Genomic DNA, 19,356 nt, shown 5'->3' with positions numbered 1-19,356 from the left:
ATCTGAAATCCATGTAATAAATGTCAGCCAGGCTTTAATGAGTATCACTATACACTTTTGTGTCAGTGAGTTAATATTTGGGGTGTTGTTTTTTGTATCCAGAACTCTGACCATTCTGGTAAGAAAGAAAGGGCAGGTCTTCAGGTTATTCTTAGAAAGAGGTTCAACTGCTGGAAACCATCCTGGTGCCTGAGTCATAGTGGCCCTTATGACATCATATCTCTCACTCTTCCTCCACTTCTGCTGCCAGTGTGCGGCTGGAGGAGACCAGACCTGAGAGTGATGGGACCATCTTGCCCCTAACCATGGGTAAATTAATAAAATGAAGACCTGAGTGGGATTTGACCATCCAGCACAAGTCATAGGGATTTAATGTTTTATAAGAGATAGTCAGATGCACCCAAGCTCTGTGGGAGGGCAGTAAATCTCCCATAGATACGTCTGGATGGGACTCCCCCACCTCCTTTTCATGCCTTTTCAGGTCCTCGGAAAGGCCAGGAAGCTGTGTGGTTGACTTGGCACCTAGTGATGGGGAGAGCACCCTTACTTTCTCCAGTGTTTTTCTCTCTAAACTCTGACTACAGGACAGCAAATTTTCCAAGTTATTGTCAAAGATGATGAAGTCACATTGGTAGAACAGAGCTTGAAGGAGCAAAAGGAAGATGGGGGAAGTAACTCTGCCCCCTGACAATCCTGCCTACACCACTGCTACTACCCTCCCCACTCCTCCATGGGTAGATGGTTCCAGGTTCTACTATATTGGGAAGAGCCTTGACTTGTGACATCTCTGACCCTTGGGGTCTGGTGGAATACCCAAAAACTCTGTGACCATGTAAATTAAAGAGAGATGCTTCCGTGAGTGAGAGGGGGCACTTATCAACATTACTCCAGGACAAGCAGACATAAACCCAGTGTGCCAGGCAAACTGAGATGAATAGTCACCATACACAGAGTTAGAATGAACGTGGATTGGCTCCTCCTCGGCTATCCTTTTCCCCCATTACCTCCTTAGGTTGAGATGTGGGTCTGGCCAAGATATATGGATTGTGCCAAGGAGGTGGGCAAAGAGTATGAACTCAGATTACATAAGGTTGGGAGCTACAAGGTGGGGACTTGTTTTGGTGGTTGGGGAATGCAAAGGTAGAGCTACAGGAAGATTGGGTCTACAAGTGTGTGTGTGCATGTGTATCTTTGTACTGATGAATGTGTTAACTGGTGTTTAAGCTCTTAACAAACTGTATAAGTCAGAAGACCCGTTTAACACTTTGGTGAGGTATATGGGAGACAGTAGGTTGTGGGTGTAACCTGAAGTCAGAAGTGAGAGGGCAGGGGGAGAAAAGATGCTGCTTCTCCCGCAGATGGGAGGGGTCTGAGGCAAGAGACATGGATCTTTGGTAAATGGTCAGGTCCAGGTAAAACTTGAATCTCTTTCACCTCCAGATCATGGTGTTCTTGCTCTAGACTGGCCAACCAGGTCCATGCAAAACTGGGTGACATTGCAAGTGCAGATGGAGACCCTTAGATTCAGAGGGTGAAGATGGTGTGTCCATGTCCATCAAGACAGTGGCAGATGCAGGACACCTACTTGGTCTCCTGGGTCCAGCTGTTTCCCAAAATGGCTCTGCTGGATATCAGAGAAAGGGATGGCTGTCCTTAGAAACCAGGGATTCTTCCTGGCACACCCTAGGGCTCAAATGCATGAGTTTCTGAAGTGTCGCATTTTATCTTTCAAGGCCCCCAAAAAAAGATCACCAGGGAAGAGGAAGCAGCCATGTTCATCCAGGCGTGGTGGCGGGGCACCCTGGTACGCCGTACGCTGCTGCACGCGGCACTCAGAGCATGTATCATTCAGCGCTGGTGGAAGCAGATGCTGGTGAAGCTGCTGGAGAAGAAGAGGAAACTGGCCCTAGATTTCTATGTACGCCAAGAATGGGCAGTGGTCAAGCTGCAATCCTGGGTCCGCATGTGGCGCATACGCCTTCGTTACTGCCGTTTGCTCCACGCTGCCCGCATCATCCAACTCTATTGGCGCTGGCATAATTGCCGTTCCCGTGGCTTTATTCAGGGCCATTACATCTTCAAAGAAAGCCAACTGAATCTTCAACTTGAAATCTCTTTAGGCGCACAGGCTTGTAGAGTGCAACAGTGCATACCCCTTCCAATAAAGGAATGATCAGGTCTGCTATACCTGTGTCCCCAGCTTGCTTTGTCAGATTTCAGAGAGGTCATTGATTTCATGATGGCATCTCATAAATCAGTTCTCAGGAAGTGGCAAGGGTTGTTTGGTGCCTAGTGTGTAGAAAGATTCTGAGAGCCTAGTGCTGGATGAATAGGACCTTTGAACAGATTGATTAGCAATGTCTGCCATGGGTAAGAGAGTTAGGGCTTTCCTCTGCCAGGTTGACCAACTCCAGGGAGACTCCTTTATGGTGTGGTCCATATAAATGGCGCCCTCTGTAGTTGTGCAACATGGAGGACTGCGTCATCTTTTAAAAATTGTGGTTAAATATACATAGCATAAAGTTAATCATTTTAACAATGTTTAAATAAAGAGCTCAGTGGCATTAAGTATATTCATAAGTATATCCAGTGGCCATAAGTATATATGCAACTATCACCACCATCCATCTCCAGAACTTTCTTCGAAAATTAAAACTCTGTACCCATTAAACAATTATTCTCCATCCCCCCTTCCCCCAGTCCCAGGCAACCACCATTCTACTTTCTGTCTCCATGAATTTGATCATTGTAAAAACCTAATCTGAGTGGAACAATACAGTATTATGATTATGACTATTATTAATATTAGTGATGGGCTTTTTTCATTTAGTGTGTCTACAAGGTTCACCTATGTTGTAGCATGTGTTAGAATTTTCTTCTTTCCTAAGGCTGAATAACATTCCACTGTATGTATAGACCACATTTTATTTATCTATTCATTCATGGGTGGATACTTTTGTTGCTTCTGCCTTTTGGCTATGGTGAATGATACTGCTGTGAAAAAATGGGTGTACAAAGATCTCTTTGAGGTTCTGCTTTTGATTCTTTTTGATATATACTCAAAAGTGAAATGGCTGGATCATGTAGTAATTTGATTTTAAATTTTTGAGTAATTGCTATGCTATTTTCCTTAGCATCTGTACCATTTTACATTCCCATCAGCAGTGCGCAAGGGTTCTAATTTCCCCACATCCTTGCCAACACTTGTAAATCTCTCTCTTTCCCCCCCGACAATTTTTTTTTTTATAGTAGTCCTCCCATGGATGTGGGGTGATAGCTGATTATAGTTTTAACTTGCATTTCCTTAATTAGTAATGTTGAATATCTTTTCGTATGCTTATTGGTCATTTGTAGATCTTTTTTGAAGAAATATTTATTAAATCCTTTGTCCATTTTTGAATCAGTTTTTTTGCTTGTGGTTGTTGTTTATAGGTGTTCTTTATATATTCTGGATTTTAATACCTGATCAGATATATGATTTACAAAGATTTGATCCTATTTTTATTTATTTTTTTAAAAAAGATTTTATTTATTTATTTATTTATTTATTTGACAGAGAGAGAGAAAGACCACAAGTAGGCAGAGGCAGGCAGGGAGAGAGGGGGATGCAGGCTCCCTGCTGAGCAGAGAGCCTGATGCAGGGCTCGATCCCAGGACCCTGAGATCACGACCTGAGCCAAAGGGAGAGGCTTAACCCACTGAGCCACCCAGGCGTCCCTGATCCTATTTTTTTAAAGGATTTTATTTATTTGAGAGAGAGCACAAGTGGGAGGAGGGGCAGAGGGAGAAGCACACTCCCCACTGAGCAGGGAAGCCTGATGTGGGGCTCCATCCCAGGACCCTGGGATCATGACCTTAGCCAAAGGCAACCATTTAATGGACTGAGCCACTGAGACACCCCAGACTAATAATTTTTTTTTAATGCATTAGTCTCTTAAATTGTGTAGAAAGCAAAAAACTAGAGTTACAAACCAAAGTTACAGTAAGTTTTAAAAATTAAAATATTATTTATTTATTTTTAGAATTCCAGTAGAGTTAACATACAGTTTTATACTAGTTTCAAGCATACAATATAGTGATTCAACAAATCTATACATTACTCAACGCTTATATGGTAAATACACTCTTAATCCTCTTCATCTATTTTACCCATCTCTCTTCCCCTTGACTCCCTCTCTAGTAACCATCAGTTTATTCTCTATATTTAATAGTCTATTTCTTTTAAAAGATTTTATTTATTTATTTGACGGACAGAGATCACAAGTAGGCAGAGAGGCAGGCAGAGCTAGAGGAGGAAGCAGGCTCCTTGCTGAGCAGAGAGCCCGATGTGGGGCTCAATCCCAGGACCCAGAGATCATGACCTGAGCCAAAGGCAGAAGCTTAACCCACTGAGCCACCCAGGCACCCTATTTTTTGGTTTGTCTCTTTTTTTTCTTTGTTCATTTGTTTTATTCCTTAAATTCCACATGAGTGAAATCTTACAGTATTTGATTTGTCGTTTTCTGACTCATTTCACTTTGTATTACATTCTCTAGACCCATCCATGTTGTTGCAAACGCTTACTTGCCATCTATATACTCTCCAGGGAAATATCTGTCAATGTATTTTGCTCATTTTCTAACTGGGTTATTTCTTTTTTTACTGTTTTGTTTTGGGAGTTAAAACAAATATATGTATTCTAGCACAGTGACATCAACAAGATGGTGGAAAAGGAGTTTCCTTGTTCATCTTGCCCTTCAGCAGCAACAACTTGGCAGCCACTCATAGATAAAAATACTTTGTGGGAATCTGGAATCCAGGTAAGAGACTGTGAAACCTCAGTGGAGTCAAGACCAAGGAGGTCCATTTTGAGAATGTTGGTCCATGCCCAGTGGCTGACTCACCAAACATGGTCCTGTCTACACACCTGGAAACAGTTCTGCACCCCCGTTTGGCCTTGATTTTACAATCACACCATACATCAAGGAACCTGAGAGGAGTCATTTGTGCTTATGTCTCAGGCAACAGTCCCACAGACCTTGGCCCTAGTTGTGACCCTGAAGTGGCCTGTGACCCAGCTCTGGCCCCTCTCAGCCACAGCCTGGGAGCCCCTGGAGCAAAGCCTTTAAACTTGTTCTGACACAGATCCTGAAATGGCCCTTAGCTCAAGCTCCTCCCCACAGCAGTCTGTAAGCAATCCCGGCAGCCCAGGGGTCCAGTGGGAAACAAGCCCCTCTGAACCCCAGGACATCCTGAAATGGCCCTGTAGTTTGGTTCTAGTTCCTCCCAACTTCAGTCCCTAGGATATCTTGCCAGCCTAGGGGCCCACTGGGAGAAATGTCTGTAAGTGCCTGGAAACAGGGTAGTCAACTTTCGTATGACAGCAGATCCATGAAATGGCTCTGTGACTTGGTTATAGCCCATCCCAGTCAGAATTCAAGAGCAGTCCTGCCCACCCAGAGACCAACTAGAAGACACAGCCATCTTCCTTCAGAGCCAGGCTTGAAGACCTCAATCTTGGCTATGAACAACTGAAGCAGCCTTGGGAATCAGTTCCAGCCCTCTCAGCCATGGTCTGGGCCTAGTTCTGCCTGTCCAGGGCATACCCAGTATTCTGGCACAAGCCTTCTTAGAGGGACCTGGAGGGAGCCACACTCATCCATATACCTGGTAATCAGGCCTGTGGTCTGCAGACCCAGCTGTGGACCTGAAGTGGACACTTGTCTCAGCAGCATCCCTACTGAACTAGGTCCCAAAGGCAAGCATGTCCATGCAGGGATCAGATAGAATCTATGCCTGTCCAGGTCTCTGACAACAGATCCAACAGTGAACCCTGCTGTGGACCTGGCAAAGGCCACATGACTCAGCTCCAACCCAGCTTGACTGTGATTCTGAAGGTAATCCCACCAGCCTGAGGAACCAACAAAGTCTTTACCTGCCAAAAACAGTCTGTAAAGAGTAGAAGAGGTGTTTGGTCCTTTAAATGCACAGACACCAACACAAGGCTATACACATCAAGAAGAATCAGGCAAACATGATACCAACAAAGGAAACTAATAATGTTCCAATAAGTGAACCCAAAGAAATGGAGGTCTGCAATTGTCTGACAATTCAAAGAAATTACCTTAAAGACACTGAATGAGGGGCGCCTGGGTGACTCAGTCATTAAGCATCTGCCTTCTCCTCAGGTCATGATTTTGGGGTCCTGGGATCTAGCCCTGCATCGGGCTCCCTGCTGGGTGGGAAGCCTGCTTCTCCCTCTCCCGCTCCCTGGCTTGTGTTCCCTCTCTTGCTGTCTCTCTCTCTGTCAAATAAATAAATAAAATCTTAAAAAAAAAAAAAAAAAGGAAGTTGAATGAAACGCAAGAGAACACAAACAACTAACCAAAATCAGGAAAACAATGAACAAAATCAGAAATTTAGGAAATAGAAACCATAAAAAAGAAACAAACAGAAATCCTAGAGCTATGGAATACAATGGAAGACTGAAAATCTATAGAAAACTTCAATGGTAGACTTGATCACATAAAGAAAGAATCGGGGAACTCAAAGACAGTGGAGTTAGCCATTTAGAGAAACAAAGAAAAAAAAGGAATGAAAAAGACTGAAGAACGCCTATATGAAAAATAAAATTCCATTAACTAAACAAATATACACATCATAAAATTCCCAGAAAAAGAGAAGGGGAAGGGGCAAGAAGCTTATTTAAAGAAATAATAGCTGAAAACTCCCTTTATTTTGGGAGAGATATGGACATCAAGGTATCTGAAGCTCAAAAAACCCCAAGCAAGATCAATGCAAAAAATACTACTCTGAGATACATTATAATCAAATTGTTAAAAGTCAAAGACAGTAGCATCTGGGTGGCTCAGTTGGTTAAGCATCTGCCTTTGGCTCAGGTCATGATCTTAGGGTCCTGGGATTGAGCCCCACATCAGGCTTCTGGCTCAGCAGGGAGCCTGCTCCTTTCTTCTTCTTCTCCTCCTCCTCCTTCTTCTTCTTCTTTTTAAAGATTTTATTTATTGATTTGAGAGAGAGAGAGAGATCACAAGTAGGCAGAGAGGCAGGCAGGGGGTGGGTGGAAGCAGGCTCCCTGCTGAGCAGAAAGCCCAATGCTGGGCTTGATCCCAGGACCCCGGGATCATGACCTGAGCCAAAGGAAGAGGCTTTAACCCACTGAGCCACCCAGGCGCCCCCCTCCCTCTCCTTCTGCCTGCCTTCTTGTACTCTCTCTCTCTCCGTGTCAAAAAAATAATAAGAATCTTTTTTTTTAAGTCTAAGACAGAGAAAAATTTGAAAGCAACAGACTAAAAGCAACTTGTCACATAGAAGGGGACACCCCCTCCCCCCAAAAAAAACCACAGACAAAGGTTATCAGTGGATATCTCAGCAAAAATCTTTCAGGTCAGGAAGGAATGGGATGATATAGTCAAAATGCTGCAAGAAAAAACTGCCAACCAAGAATACTACAACAATGATGTCCTTCAGATTAAAGGAGAGATCAAGGTGAGATAAAGAAAAGCTGAAGGACTTCATCACCACTAGATCAGCCTTACAAGAAATGCTAAAGGGAGTCTTCAAGTTGAAATGAAAGAACGCTAAGAAACAACGTGAAAACGTGGGGTGGGAAAACATTGAGACTGGGTGGCTCAATTGTTTGAGCATCTGACTCTTGATTTCAGCTCAGGTCATGATCTCAGGGTTATGAGATCTAACCCTGTGTCAATCTCCATTTTGCTTAAGATTCTCTCTCTTCCTCTCCCCCTGCCCACCGCACCCCCCGCCCCCCGCCTCCAAAACAACATGAGAACATATAAAAGTATACAACTCACTGGTAAAATTAAATACACAGTCAAAGTCAGAATATCCTAATCTTGTAATAGCGGTGTATAAATCAGTTTTAATTAAAAGATGGTTGCCAGAGGGGAGGGTGTGGGGATTAGAGGGATGGGCAAAATGGATGGAGGGGAATGGGAGATACAGGCTTCCAGTTATGGAATGATGAAGTCATGGGAATAAAAGGTACAAAATAGGGAATATAGTCAGGTGGTATTGTAATAGTGTTATACGGTGACAGATGGTAACTACACTTGTGGTGAACATAGCACAATGTAACTGTTGTTGAATAACTGTTGTGTACCTGAAACTAATGTAACATCATGTTTCAACTATATTCAATCTTATAAAAAACAAACAAGGGACTGTGGAAAAAAGACAATAGTGATAAAATATAGCTATAATAATTTGTTAATGGATGCACAATATAAAAAGATGTAAAATGTGATATAAAATGTGGGGGAAAGAAAAGTAGAAGCGTAGAGTTTTTGTATGCAATTGAAGGTAAGTTGTCAATATCCTAAAATAGATTGCTGTAAGTATAAGATGTTTTATGTAAGTCTCATTGTAACCACACAGACACACAAAAACCCTCTAATGGATACACAAAAAATAGAGAAATGAGTTAAAATATGCCATTACAGGGGTGCCTGGGTGGATCAGTGGGTTAAAGCCTCTGCCTTCGGCTCGGGTCATGATCCCAGGGTCCTGGGATTGAGCCCCGCATTGGGCTCTTTGCTCGACAGGGAGCCTGCTTCCCTTCCTCTCTCTGCCTGCCTCTCTGCCTACTTGTGATCTCTGTCTGTCAAATAAATAAAATCTTAAAAAAAAAGATTTAAAATATGTCATTACAAAAAATAAATCATAAAGACAGCAATAAAGAATTAAAGGAACCAAGGACTACAACGCAACAGTCAGAAAACAATTAACATAATGGCAGTAGTAAGTCCTTCTCTATGGACAATTATTTTAAATGTAAATGGACTCAATTCTCACTTCAAAAGGCACTCAGAAAGGATTTTTAAAAAGCAAGATCAAAATAAGCTGCCTACAAGAGATACGCTTAAGCTTTAAGAACACATATAGGCTGAAAGTGAAGAGATGTAAAAAGATAGTCCATGCAAATGATAACCCAAAAAATCTAATGGGGCTATTTATTTTTTAATCAGAGAAAATATACTTTTATTCAAAATCAATCACAAGTGAGATGCCTAGGTGGCTCAGTCAGTTAGGTGTCTGACTCTTTTTCTTTTTTTTAAGATTTTATTTATTTATTTATTTATTTGACAGAGATCACAAGTAGGCAGAGAGGCAGGCAGAGAGAGAAGGAAGCAGGTTCCCTGCTGAGCAGAGAGCCTGATGCGGTACTTGATCCCAGGACCCTGAGATCATGACCTGAGCCGAAGGCAGCAGCTTAACCCACTGAGCCACCCAGGCACCCCAGGTGTCTGACTCTTGATCTCAGCTCAGGTCTTGATCTCAGGATCATGAGTTCAAACCCTACATTGAGGCTCCATGTCTCGTGTTGGGTTCCATGTCTAGTTGTGGACTACTTTATAAAATCAGTCACATGTTAAAGGTCACTATATAGAGGTAAAGGAGTCAATTCATCAAGAGGTTATAACATTTGTAAATTGATATGTGCCAGAGCACCTAAATATTCAGAGCAAAATTTTTTTTTAAGATTTTATTTACTTGAGAGAGACAGACAGTGACAGAGATAGTGAGAGAAAGCACAAGTGGAGAGGAGAAAGAGAAGCAGGCTCCCACTGAGCAAGGAGCCCAATATGGGTCTTGACCCCAGGACCACAGGATCATGACCTGAGCTAAAGGTAGACATCTAACCAACTGAGCCATCCAGGTGCCTCTAGAGCAAATCTTAACAGAGGTGAAAGGAGAATCAGATAGCAACACAATAAAAATAGAGGACTTCAAACCCCATTCTGGACAACATATAGATCATCTAGACAAAAAACCAATAAGGAAATAATGGACTTGAATAACACTGTAGATTAAATGGACTTAATAGATATATCCACAACATTCCATCCAATGACACCAGAAAAACATTCTTCTCAAGCACACATGAGACATTCTCCAAGATAGATCACATGTTAGGTCTCAAAAAAAAGTCTTGGAAATTTTAAGAAGATTGAGGCCATACAAAGTATCTTTTCTGACCACAATGGCATGATGCTAGAAATCAATAAAAAGAAGAAATTAAAAATTTCACAAGTATTGGAAATTAAACAACATGCTACTGAATAATCAATGGGCCAAAGAAATAAAAATGGAAATCAAAGTATCTTGAGACAAATAAAAATGAAAATACAACATACCAAAATTTGTGGGATGCAGCAAAAGCTGTTCTAAGAGGGAAGCTTATAGTGGAATGTCTACATTAAGAAAAAAAGAGAGCTCTCAAATAAACAACCTAACTTTATACCTTAAAAAACAAGAAAAAGAAGAACAAAGGCCAAAGAGAGAAAAAATATTAGAGCAGAAATAAATGAAATAGAGAATAGTATGATAATAGAAAAAAAATCAATTAACCCAGAGTTTTTTTTTTTTTAAGATTTTTATTTATTTGACAGACAGACCACAAGTCGGCAGAGAGGCAGGCAGAAAGAGAGAGAGGAGGAGAGCTGAGCAGAGAGCCCGATGTGAGACTCGATCCCAGGACCCTGGGATCATGACCCGAGACGAAGGCAGAGGCTTTAACCACTGAGCCACCCAGGCGTCCCCAGAGTTATTTTTTTTTTTAAAGATAAACAATTTTGACACACCTTTAGCTAGACTAAACAAGAAAAAGAGAGGCTTCAAATAAATAAAATTATAAAAGTGTATATTACAACTGATACTACAGAAAACCAGAGGATTGTAAGAGATTACTATAAACAGCTGTACATAAACTGATTGGATAGCTTTGAACATGGGTAAGCTCCTAGAAACATACAACCTATTATGACTGAATCATGATGAAATAGAAAATCTCAGCAGATCAATAATGAGTGAGATTGAAGCAGTAATTCAAAAAAATCTCTCCAAATAGAAAAGCCAAAACCATATACTTGATGAAACCATACACTTGAAGGGTGAATTCTTTTTTCTTTTTTTAAAGATTTATTTATTTATTTATTTGACAGACAGAAACCACAAGTAGGCAGAGAGGCAGGCAGAGAGAGGAAGGGGAGCAGGGAGCTGATGCGGATGCCGGGCTCAATCCCAGGACCCTGGGATCATGACCCAAGCTGAAGGCAGAGGCTTTAACCCACTGAGCTACCCAGGCACCCCTTGATGGGTGAATTCCACCAACCATTTAAAGCCAATTCTTTTCAATTGTTTCCAATCATTGCCAATACCAATGTCAAGCAGTTTTTCCCTCCTATGCTTCCTTCTTGAAGTTTACAGTTTCAGGTCTTATGTTTAGGTCTTTAATCCATTTTGAGTTTATTTTTGTATATGGTATAAGATGAAAGTCCAATTTCATTCTTTTGCATGTGGATATCCAGTTTTCCAATTATTTATTGAAGACACCATTCTTTACCTATTGTGTATTCCTGGCTCCCTTGTCAAACATTGACCATACATGTTTGGGTTTATTACTGGGCTCTTTATTCTGTCCCATCAGTCTATGTGTCTGTTTTTATCTCAGTATCATATTTTTCTGAGAACTACTGTTTTGTAATATCAGTTGAAATCAGGAATATGATACCTCCAGTTTTGTTTTGTTTTTTTTCTCAAGATTACATTGGCTATTCAGGATTGTTCGTGGCTAGATACAAATTTTAGATTGTATTTTCTATTTCTGTGAAAAATCCCATTGGAATTATGATAGGGATTGCATTGACTCTATAGATCACTTTGTGTAGTGTGAACATTTTAACAATATTAACTCTTCTTTACCATGAGCAGGACATAGGTTTCCATTTATTTGTCTCTTCTTCAGTTTCTTTCATCAGGAAGGTAAATAAGGCCTGCTTCCAACAGCAGATGATAAATTGGTGGGTTCTGCTGCTACTGCTTCTGAGGACAACTTGGGCACTGCTGCTGGCTAATTTGGGTTGTGGAGAGGGTAGATAAGCCTGGGTTACACTGCTATGGACAGATCATGGGTTACACTGCTATGGACAGATCATGCCTGCTGCTACCAGTGGGTATAGAGCATGGGATTGACCCATCTGGGTACTAGTGTCATTACTGCAGTCAGTTGAGCCTGTCATTGCTATGACATATAGGTCTCCCTGCATAGTTTCTTCTGGGCTACCCTTCCTTTGGCCATAGAGAGCAGGATTTTCTTGTTTTTGTTTTGTTTTCCCTATACCTGTTAGTGGTTCTTGATTGCAGATATTTCTGGTGTCCTGTCTGAGATATATGGTAGACAAAAAGATAACTGAGGGAATTCATCATGGTGTACATTTTAAAATCATGAGGTTTCTAGCTTATCCCCACTTTCTTCTTTCCATATTTGGAGTCCTTTTATGATTGTCTCTTGAATTATTTTCAGACTATTTAGTTTGTATTTAGAGGGGAGGAGAAGGGAAAAGGGAGTTGACACCATCTTGTGCCAGAATGAGAAGCTCTTATATCTAGGTTTTTAACCAAAGAAAGTGCAAAACTTAGATTCACACAAGTATACATAGCAGATTCATTTGTAATCACCAAAAACTGCAAATAACTCCAAGATCCTTCAACTGTCAACCAAGAATACTATACTTAGGCAATGATGTCCTTTTAACATCCATACAGTGGATTGTTACCCAGCAATAAAAAAAAAATGAATACTTACAACACCATATAGAGTTCTCAAACCAGTTTCAAAAGGCAACAAACTATTATTCATTCTATATGAAATTCTGGAAAAGGTAAAATAATAGAGGCAGAGTAGAGATCTGTGGTTGCTAGGGTCTGGTGGTGGAGTAGTGTTTGATTACAATGGGGCACAGGGGAGTTATGCTTTATGTATTTTGAAGCTCAGTTATAGGGTGCATATACATAGTCTACAGTATTAAGGTATTAGTGTGAATGTTGAAAGAAGTAATAGTGAGGTTATTTTTTTTTTACAAAGTTCTTATTTATTAAATATATATTAAAGTATTTATGGAGTAAATTGTAAGATTTTTGTTGTTTGCCTTTTTACAAAAGTATGTATTCTAATAAGGAAGTAGTAGTTAACTTTGTAGCCTGATGTAGAGAGGATGCATAAGGTAAAAACAGAGAAAAAAATCATTGGATTTGGCCAGCTGGAATATTGATAATGTTGATCAGTGCAGTCCCTGTGGAGTGAGAATGATAGAGAAGACTGGCTGGAAATGGTTGAAGAGAAAATGGTAGGAAGAGAAGTGGAAATGGCAACAACATAAAATATTAGGAAGAGAAGTGGAAATAGCAACACGTTTTGCTATGTATGAAGAGAAGCAAAAATCTGAATAGAAATTGACCAAGAGCATATTTATTAAGGATGGAAGAGGTAGACACAGATAATTTAGATTGTGGGGTTTGGATGCAGGGTAAAATACCTTGAGATGGTAACAGGGTAGTGGAGGGGTTGAGCTTTGATGGGATCAAAGACCATTTATTTCAGCTGAAGGGAAGGCAACAATTATGGTCCAGATGGCGCTGGGATGGATAATGTGGTGGTGTGAAGATGGAGGTCCAGTCTGTTCCCGTTTCTTCAGTTAAGTGTGTGGTGACATAATCAAGTTTAAGGGTAGAATAAGTAGAACTGGACATTTGGAAAGGAGGTGATATGGATATTCAACTCAGAAAATGGAAATGCAAGCAGGTCAGAGAAATGTATCAGGAAATTTGTCCAGTAGATATCTGCAGTCATGCATATAAAATGATACCATGCCTCAGGGTTGTTTGTTTTGCTCCAGTCATGCTCACTTTTCTGTAGGCACAGAGCAAGTAGATGGTTGAGTTCACCCCACATGCTGTTTGCACGGAGAGCACTAAGAGGACTCAAGTTGTGCAGGGCAGAGGTTACAATGATTACCCATAGAGTCTGAACTGGGTAAAGAAAGATGCAAGGACATGATGGGGATGATGGCTGTAAAAACTAAAAAAGTAGGGTTAATAGATTAGAAGACATTCTCACCTGAAGAAACATTCTATTGGGTGTATTTAAAAGTTTAACTGGAAGGATAGAATAAAGTAATCAGAAAATGGGACACTAGAAAAAGCAATTTGGGCCAGAGAAGAATTACTCGTACTGGTGAGATCTACAAACACACTGTCCAATGGAATAGCCATTACCCACATGTGCCCATTTAAACTTAGATTAAATTAAAGACTGAATTCTGGGGCACCTGGGTGGCTCAGTGGGTTAAGCCTCTGCCTTCGGCTCAGGTCATGGTCTCAGGGTCCTGGGATCGAGCCCCACATCGGGCTCTCTGCTCAGTGGGGAGCCTGCTTCCCCCCTCTCTCTCTGCCTGCCTTTGCCTACTTGTGATCTCTCTCACTCTGTCAAATAAACAAATAAAATCTTAAAAAAAAATTAAAGATTGAATTCTTTAAAGGTGCACGAGGCACATTTCAAGGGCTTCACAACCATATGTGGCTAGTGACTACCACATTGGGCTGCACGGATACGGCACTTCTATCATCACAGAAAGTTCTATTGAATCGTGTTGCTTTATATGACTTTGGGAGTGAGTGGCTGAGGATGGGAGCAAAAATAATTAGAGGCAAGGAGATTGATAGGACCATCTGGCCACTGGTTAAATCACCAAAAATGGAGATCAGAGTAGGGATGGGATAATATTAGAGGGAGCTCTGTTTGTATCTCAGCCCTTAGAGAAAAGGATTCAGGTAAGGATATTGTGGAGATAGAGTTGTAGTACCATGAACTCCTGTTTTCCATTAACCCCCAGGGTCATACTGTTAGGTTCCGTGATCAAAGGAACAAGACTGATACAAAGCGAAGGTCAAGCAAAGCTTTATTTCGCGCCAAGCATCAAGAATCAAACTGACCGGTCAGGGCTGTCTCTTACGAAAAGGTGACGATGACGACCCCTGCAAGACCACTACCAACGTGGCTACTCTGGACAAGGCCGTTCCCTGACGGGGCTGCTCCAGACGAGGCCTCTCCCCAGATGATGCTGCTCCTGACTGGGCGGCTCACCGAGGCGGCCTCACGTTGAGGAAGCCACTCCTGAAATGAAGCTTCTCCCCGCAATGACACTGCTCCAGCAAGGCTGCTCAGCAAGGCTGCGGCTTGGGTTGGTGGGGCCGCTGGCTGCTCTCAGGGCTCTGACAGAGCTGTCAGCTCTGTGGGCTCTGACAGAGCTCCCGACTCTCCTAGTCCTCCAACGGCTCTCCTACTCCTCCTCCTCAGCCCGGCAAACGAAAATTTATAGGGGTGGTTGAGCCCCGCCCACACACAGGTGGCCAATGGGATTTAAACTCACCTCAGTAAATATATGCACGCCCCACTGATTGGATGTCTTCACCTGGCCTGACCCACCCTTGTATCTAGGCTTTGCAAGTAAGTTCCTCTGGGAGGGGCAGGGCCAATCTAAGTTCACTGCGTAGGGTCAATCTAAGTTCACTGCAACAAAATGGCTCCCTCTGGCCAACCAGGCCCTTACATTACCAGCTCATCAGCCTGCCCAGCCATACCTATCACTAAGACCAGCTTCTTGTCCATCACCTGGAGCTGCTCTGCAGTGTTCCAAAAGAGTCAGGCAAATGTTGGCATTTTCTCTAAGGGCTTGTCAAAAATACCTTGTCTGAGGTATTCCCACCAACCTCAACCCCAGGCAGACAGAGAACACTCTAGGGTCTCTACCACATGCAGAGGTACTCAGAATCTTCAAGAAGAAGCAGCCCAGCTACTTTCAGATTCCCAGGTGAGAAGAAAGGAATGGGGCTGGGAATAGGAACTGAGACTCCTGGCTCTGTCATATATCAGGACAGTCTAGGACCCAGTTTCTGTTTTGACAATTGAATAAATAGCATCTGGTCATCGTGAGTCCAGAATGGGGTCCATGGGCACACAGGGAAAACCTCACTGAAGTTCTTTCCCAGGAAGAAGAGGTGGTAGCATGGCCCAAGACCCAACATTTCCATTATCTGGGGGAGAACATGAGACATAACAGACCCGATTAGATTTTTACTGGGGACAGGAGACCCAGTGCCCCTTCTTGCCAGCCCTTAGGGGTTGATGATCTCAATGTGGAACTGTAGGTGAGTGGCTGTGACTACACAGTGGCCCCGGAGGAGAGCGCAGGTATAACAGTTTTGGCATTCCCAGTGGCATTGGATGACACGGATGGCATTGAGCACCTGACAGTATCGCCAGTGGATACGCCACATACGGACCAAAGACTGGATCTTGACCACCGCTCTCACTGTATTTGCGTAGGTAACCAGGGCTTCCCTTCGTTTCTTCTGCAGCAGGTTCACCAAGGTCTGCCTCCACCAGCGCTGAATGATCCAGGCCCTGAGGGCTGCATGCAGCAATGTCCGGCGTACCAGGGTGCCACGCCACCAGGCCTGAATCTCTGTGGCTGCTTTTGTTTTTTTTTTTAAACTTTTCTAGGTGGAGATAAGACAGACCACTCAGGGAACTTCCTGCCATCAACTTCCAAGATCTTCCTGGAAGGGGCCCAGATTCTCTTAACCATCATCGCTTCTTTGAAGTGTTTAGGGGAGTTAGGACACTGCCTGGGAGCCAGAAGACCTGGGTGGTGATCCCTCCTCTGTCACTATGGGCAGATCACTCTGCTCTCAGAGTCACACCATCCTCCTGATGGTCTCACGGGTGTATGGATAAAGGGAAAACCATTAGTAGCTAGAAGGGTGCATTATGGATATGAGGGACCTTGTTAGTCATGCTCTACCTCTTCAGTGCTTTTTGGGTTTGGGAGGTTTGACCTCATAATGCCTTTGCCTGGTAGTCTTTGCTAATTCTAGTCCCAACCATCATTGATTGATTTCTCACTGCCACAACAATGTACTTCAATACGGTGGTGGGTTTTCAGCACCCTCATCCCATTTTTGACTCCAGCCCATATTTTGAACATTATACTCTTTAATTCAGAGTCCTCACATTCTCATTTCCCAGATCCATTTGTTCCTTGATGGCTTTCATTCTCTCCATTCACTTTTCATGCCATAGTCTAACCAAGATCCAGAGAGTCCATGCAGAGAAGGGAGTGGAGGAAAAAATGAGCCAATATTGAGTTGACACCTGATTGTTTTAGACTCTGGATCCATAAAAAGCACATTTCCACACCCTCATGACACAGACATAAATGTGCTGGATATCTCCTAACTAAATGGCGATTTTACCCACCTCGAGGTTCTGCTTCTTCTTCCTCTTCAATTCAATTACTTCATCAGCATCTTCAACTACAATTAGAACTAAATTGCCATGAGTCTGTCATCAGAATTAAATGGGAAATGAATGGATGAGTTAAGACCGTTGTTGACTCTTTATGGCTCTGTATTCAGATACCCCGTGCTTCAACATCCCTTCTTTTCCCAAGACCGGTGAAGTCCCTGGTGATTTCCACCCCCTTCTAGCTTGCCTAGTAAATCTGGCAACCGTCTCTTACACAAAATTGGATCCCCATGGCTTGTCTTTAGATGGTTCATTAGCCTTGATTTCTCTACTTCCCAAAGTCTGGCATGAGTAAAATGAGGGGGACAGCTGAGTTCACAACTGCATTATGACATAAGGATTAGGATATCTACCACAGAGTTGAGTCTTCTTCAGAATAAGCTCCGTGGGAATTTTTACTCCCTATCTACTTTCCTCTTGTCAGAGATGTACCAGGGCTCAGAGTGGAAAGATATGGCACTGGAGAAACCAGGGCTCTCCTCCAGTGAGGCCCATCCACATCCCTCCTCATTATCAGCCACACAGGAGAGTAGGAGGGACCACTCTCCTGTATCTCCATATAGCTCTCTAGTGTGTTCTCAGACTTAGCATTTCCTGTCTTCCCCTGACTGAAATTTCAGTGCCTCAATATACCATAGGAAACTAGAAAGAAAGAGAACAGATGAATCTAGAAAGTGGTAAAGTAAAAACAAAAATGTAAATTAAATAGAAAACAAAAATAGGTGGTGGAAAGTAAATTTAAAAGGTGGTATTTTTGAAAAGACCAGTATTAAAGATAAATGCTCCATGAACTTAGGTAATGGATAAAGAGAACAAAAATGAAACAAGAAAGGCAAGACAATCACAAGGAGATTTAAATAAATATAAGAATATCATGGTAACAACGGGGCGCCTGGACAGCTCAGTGGGTTAAAGCCTCTGCCTTCAGCTCAGGTCATGATCTCATGATCTCAGGGTCCTGGGATTGAGCCCCACATCAGGCTCTCTGCTCATTAGGGGAGTCTGCTTCCTGATCCCCCTCTCCACCTGCCTCTCTGTCTACTTGTGATCTCTCTCTGTCAAATAAATAAATAAATAAATATAATAATAACAACTTTGACAACTAAGAGGAAATGTTTTCCTAACAAAATGTAAATTAAATTAATTGAAGAAATATGTAAAATTGATAAATTGAGAAGGATATTAAAGATCCACCATAAACAAGTCCCCAAGACCAGGTAGATTCATATCCAAACTCTAAAAAAAAACTTTACATATTCAGGTATTTCCAATGTGACAAATATTCAAGCCTATTGGACTGAGATTTCCAACAAGCATTTCATAGTGTCAGTGTTAGTTCCCTGAAAAGTCCCGCTAGGATTTTTGGTTTGGGGGAGAAAGGCTACCATGTGATACTGAGTTCCTTCTAAGACCACGGATTATTCCTCTCTTTGCTTAAGAATTCTTTTATGTCTTAAAAAAAAGAATTATTTTATGTCTTTCTAGAAGGTTTCACAATTTTTCTCTTTAAAAGTCTTTTTTTAGAAGATTTTATTTTTGACCAATGTGGGGCTCAAACTCACAACCTTGAGATTAAGAGTCACATGCTCCACTGACTGAGCCAGCCAAGCACCCCTGTAAAAGTCTTTTTTTTTAAAGATATAATTTATATTCTATAAAGCTCACTATTTAAAACTATACAATCCAGTAGTTTTTAATATATTCACAGAGTTGTGCAACTATCACTACTATAGGAATTGAGAACACTTTCGTAAGCCCCCAATAAGCCTCATACCCATTAGCAGTCAATCTCCATTCTTCCCTAACCCAATCTCTGAATACCACTGTTCCAATATATGTCCTTATAAATTTGCCTATTTTGTATGTTTCATATGGTTTGAATCACACAATAAGTGGCTTTCTGTGTCTGGTTTCTTTTGCTTAGTATAGTGTTTTCAAGGTCCACTTACATTGTAGCATGGCAGTATTTCTTTCCTTTCTATGGTCATATAATATTCCATTGCATGCATATACTACATTTTTTAATCCATTCATCAGTTAATGGACATTTGAGTCATTTCTACTTTTTGACTATTTTGAAAAATATAGTTATAAATATTGATATATAAGTTTTTGTATGGGCATATGTTTTCAGTTCTCTAGGGTATATACTTAGGAGTGGAATTGTTAGGTCATATGGTAAGTTATTTTTT

At 41.8% G+C, this 19,356-nt stretch overlaps 2 protein-coding genes across 3 annotated transcripts; one reads left to right on the top strand and one right to left on the bottom strand.

Annotated features, from left to right (window-relative positions):
- The first annotated feature begins 232 nt into the window (after positions 1 to 232).
- On the top strand, positions 233 to 2,179 carry LOC116600583 (IQ domain-containing protein F5-like). The gene is made up of 2 exons (XM_032360668.1): positions 233 to 309; positions 1,734 to 2,179. Exons 1-2 carry the CDS (start codon positions 306 to 308, stop codon positions 2,171 to 2,173), a joined length of 444 nt encoding a protein of 147 aa, XP_032216559.1. The 5' UTR covers positions 233 to 305; the 3' UTR covers positions 2,174 to 2,179.
- A 13,746-nt stretch (positions 2,180 to 15,925) lies between these two features.
- IQCF2 (IQ motif containing F2) lies at positions 15,926 to 17,463 on the bottom strand. Of its 2 annotated transcripts, none has more exons than XM_032360649.1 (3): positions 17,379 to 17,463; positions 17,117 to 17,200; positions 15,926 to 16,356 (listed from the first exon to the last, which is right to left on the bottom strand). In XM_032360649.1, exons 1-3 carry the CDS (start codon positions 17,394 to 17,396, stop codon positions 15,973 to 15,975), a joined length of 486 nt encoding a protein of 161 aa, XP_032216540.1. In that variant the 5' UTR covers positions 17,397 to 17,463; the 3' UTR covers positions 15,926 to 15,972. The 2 variants fall into 2 exon arrangements, with proteins under 2 accessions (XP_032216540.1, XP_032216547.1); XM_032360656.1 differs by having other exon boundaries at positions 17,117 to 17,172; positions 17,379 to 17,426.
- Positions 17,464 to 19,356: the final 1,893 nt, after the last annotated feature.

This window comes from Mustela erminea, chromosome 1 (assembly GCF_009829155.1).
Source record: "Mustela erminea isolate mMusErm1 chromosome 1, mMusErm1.Pri, whole genome shotgun sequence".
Taxonomy (NCBI): Eukaryota; Metazoa; Chordata; class Mammalia; order Carnivora; family Mustelidae; genus Mustela; species Mustela erminea.
This window is presented reverse-complemented; position numbering and strand designations above follow the sequence as displayed.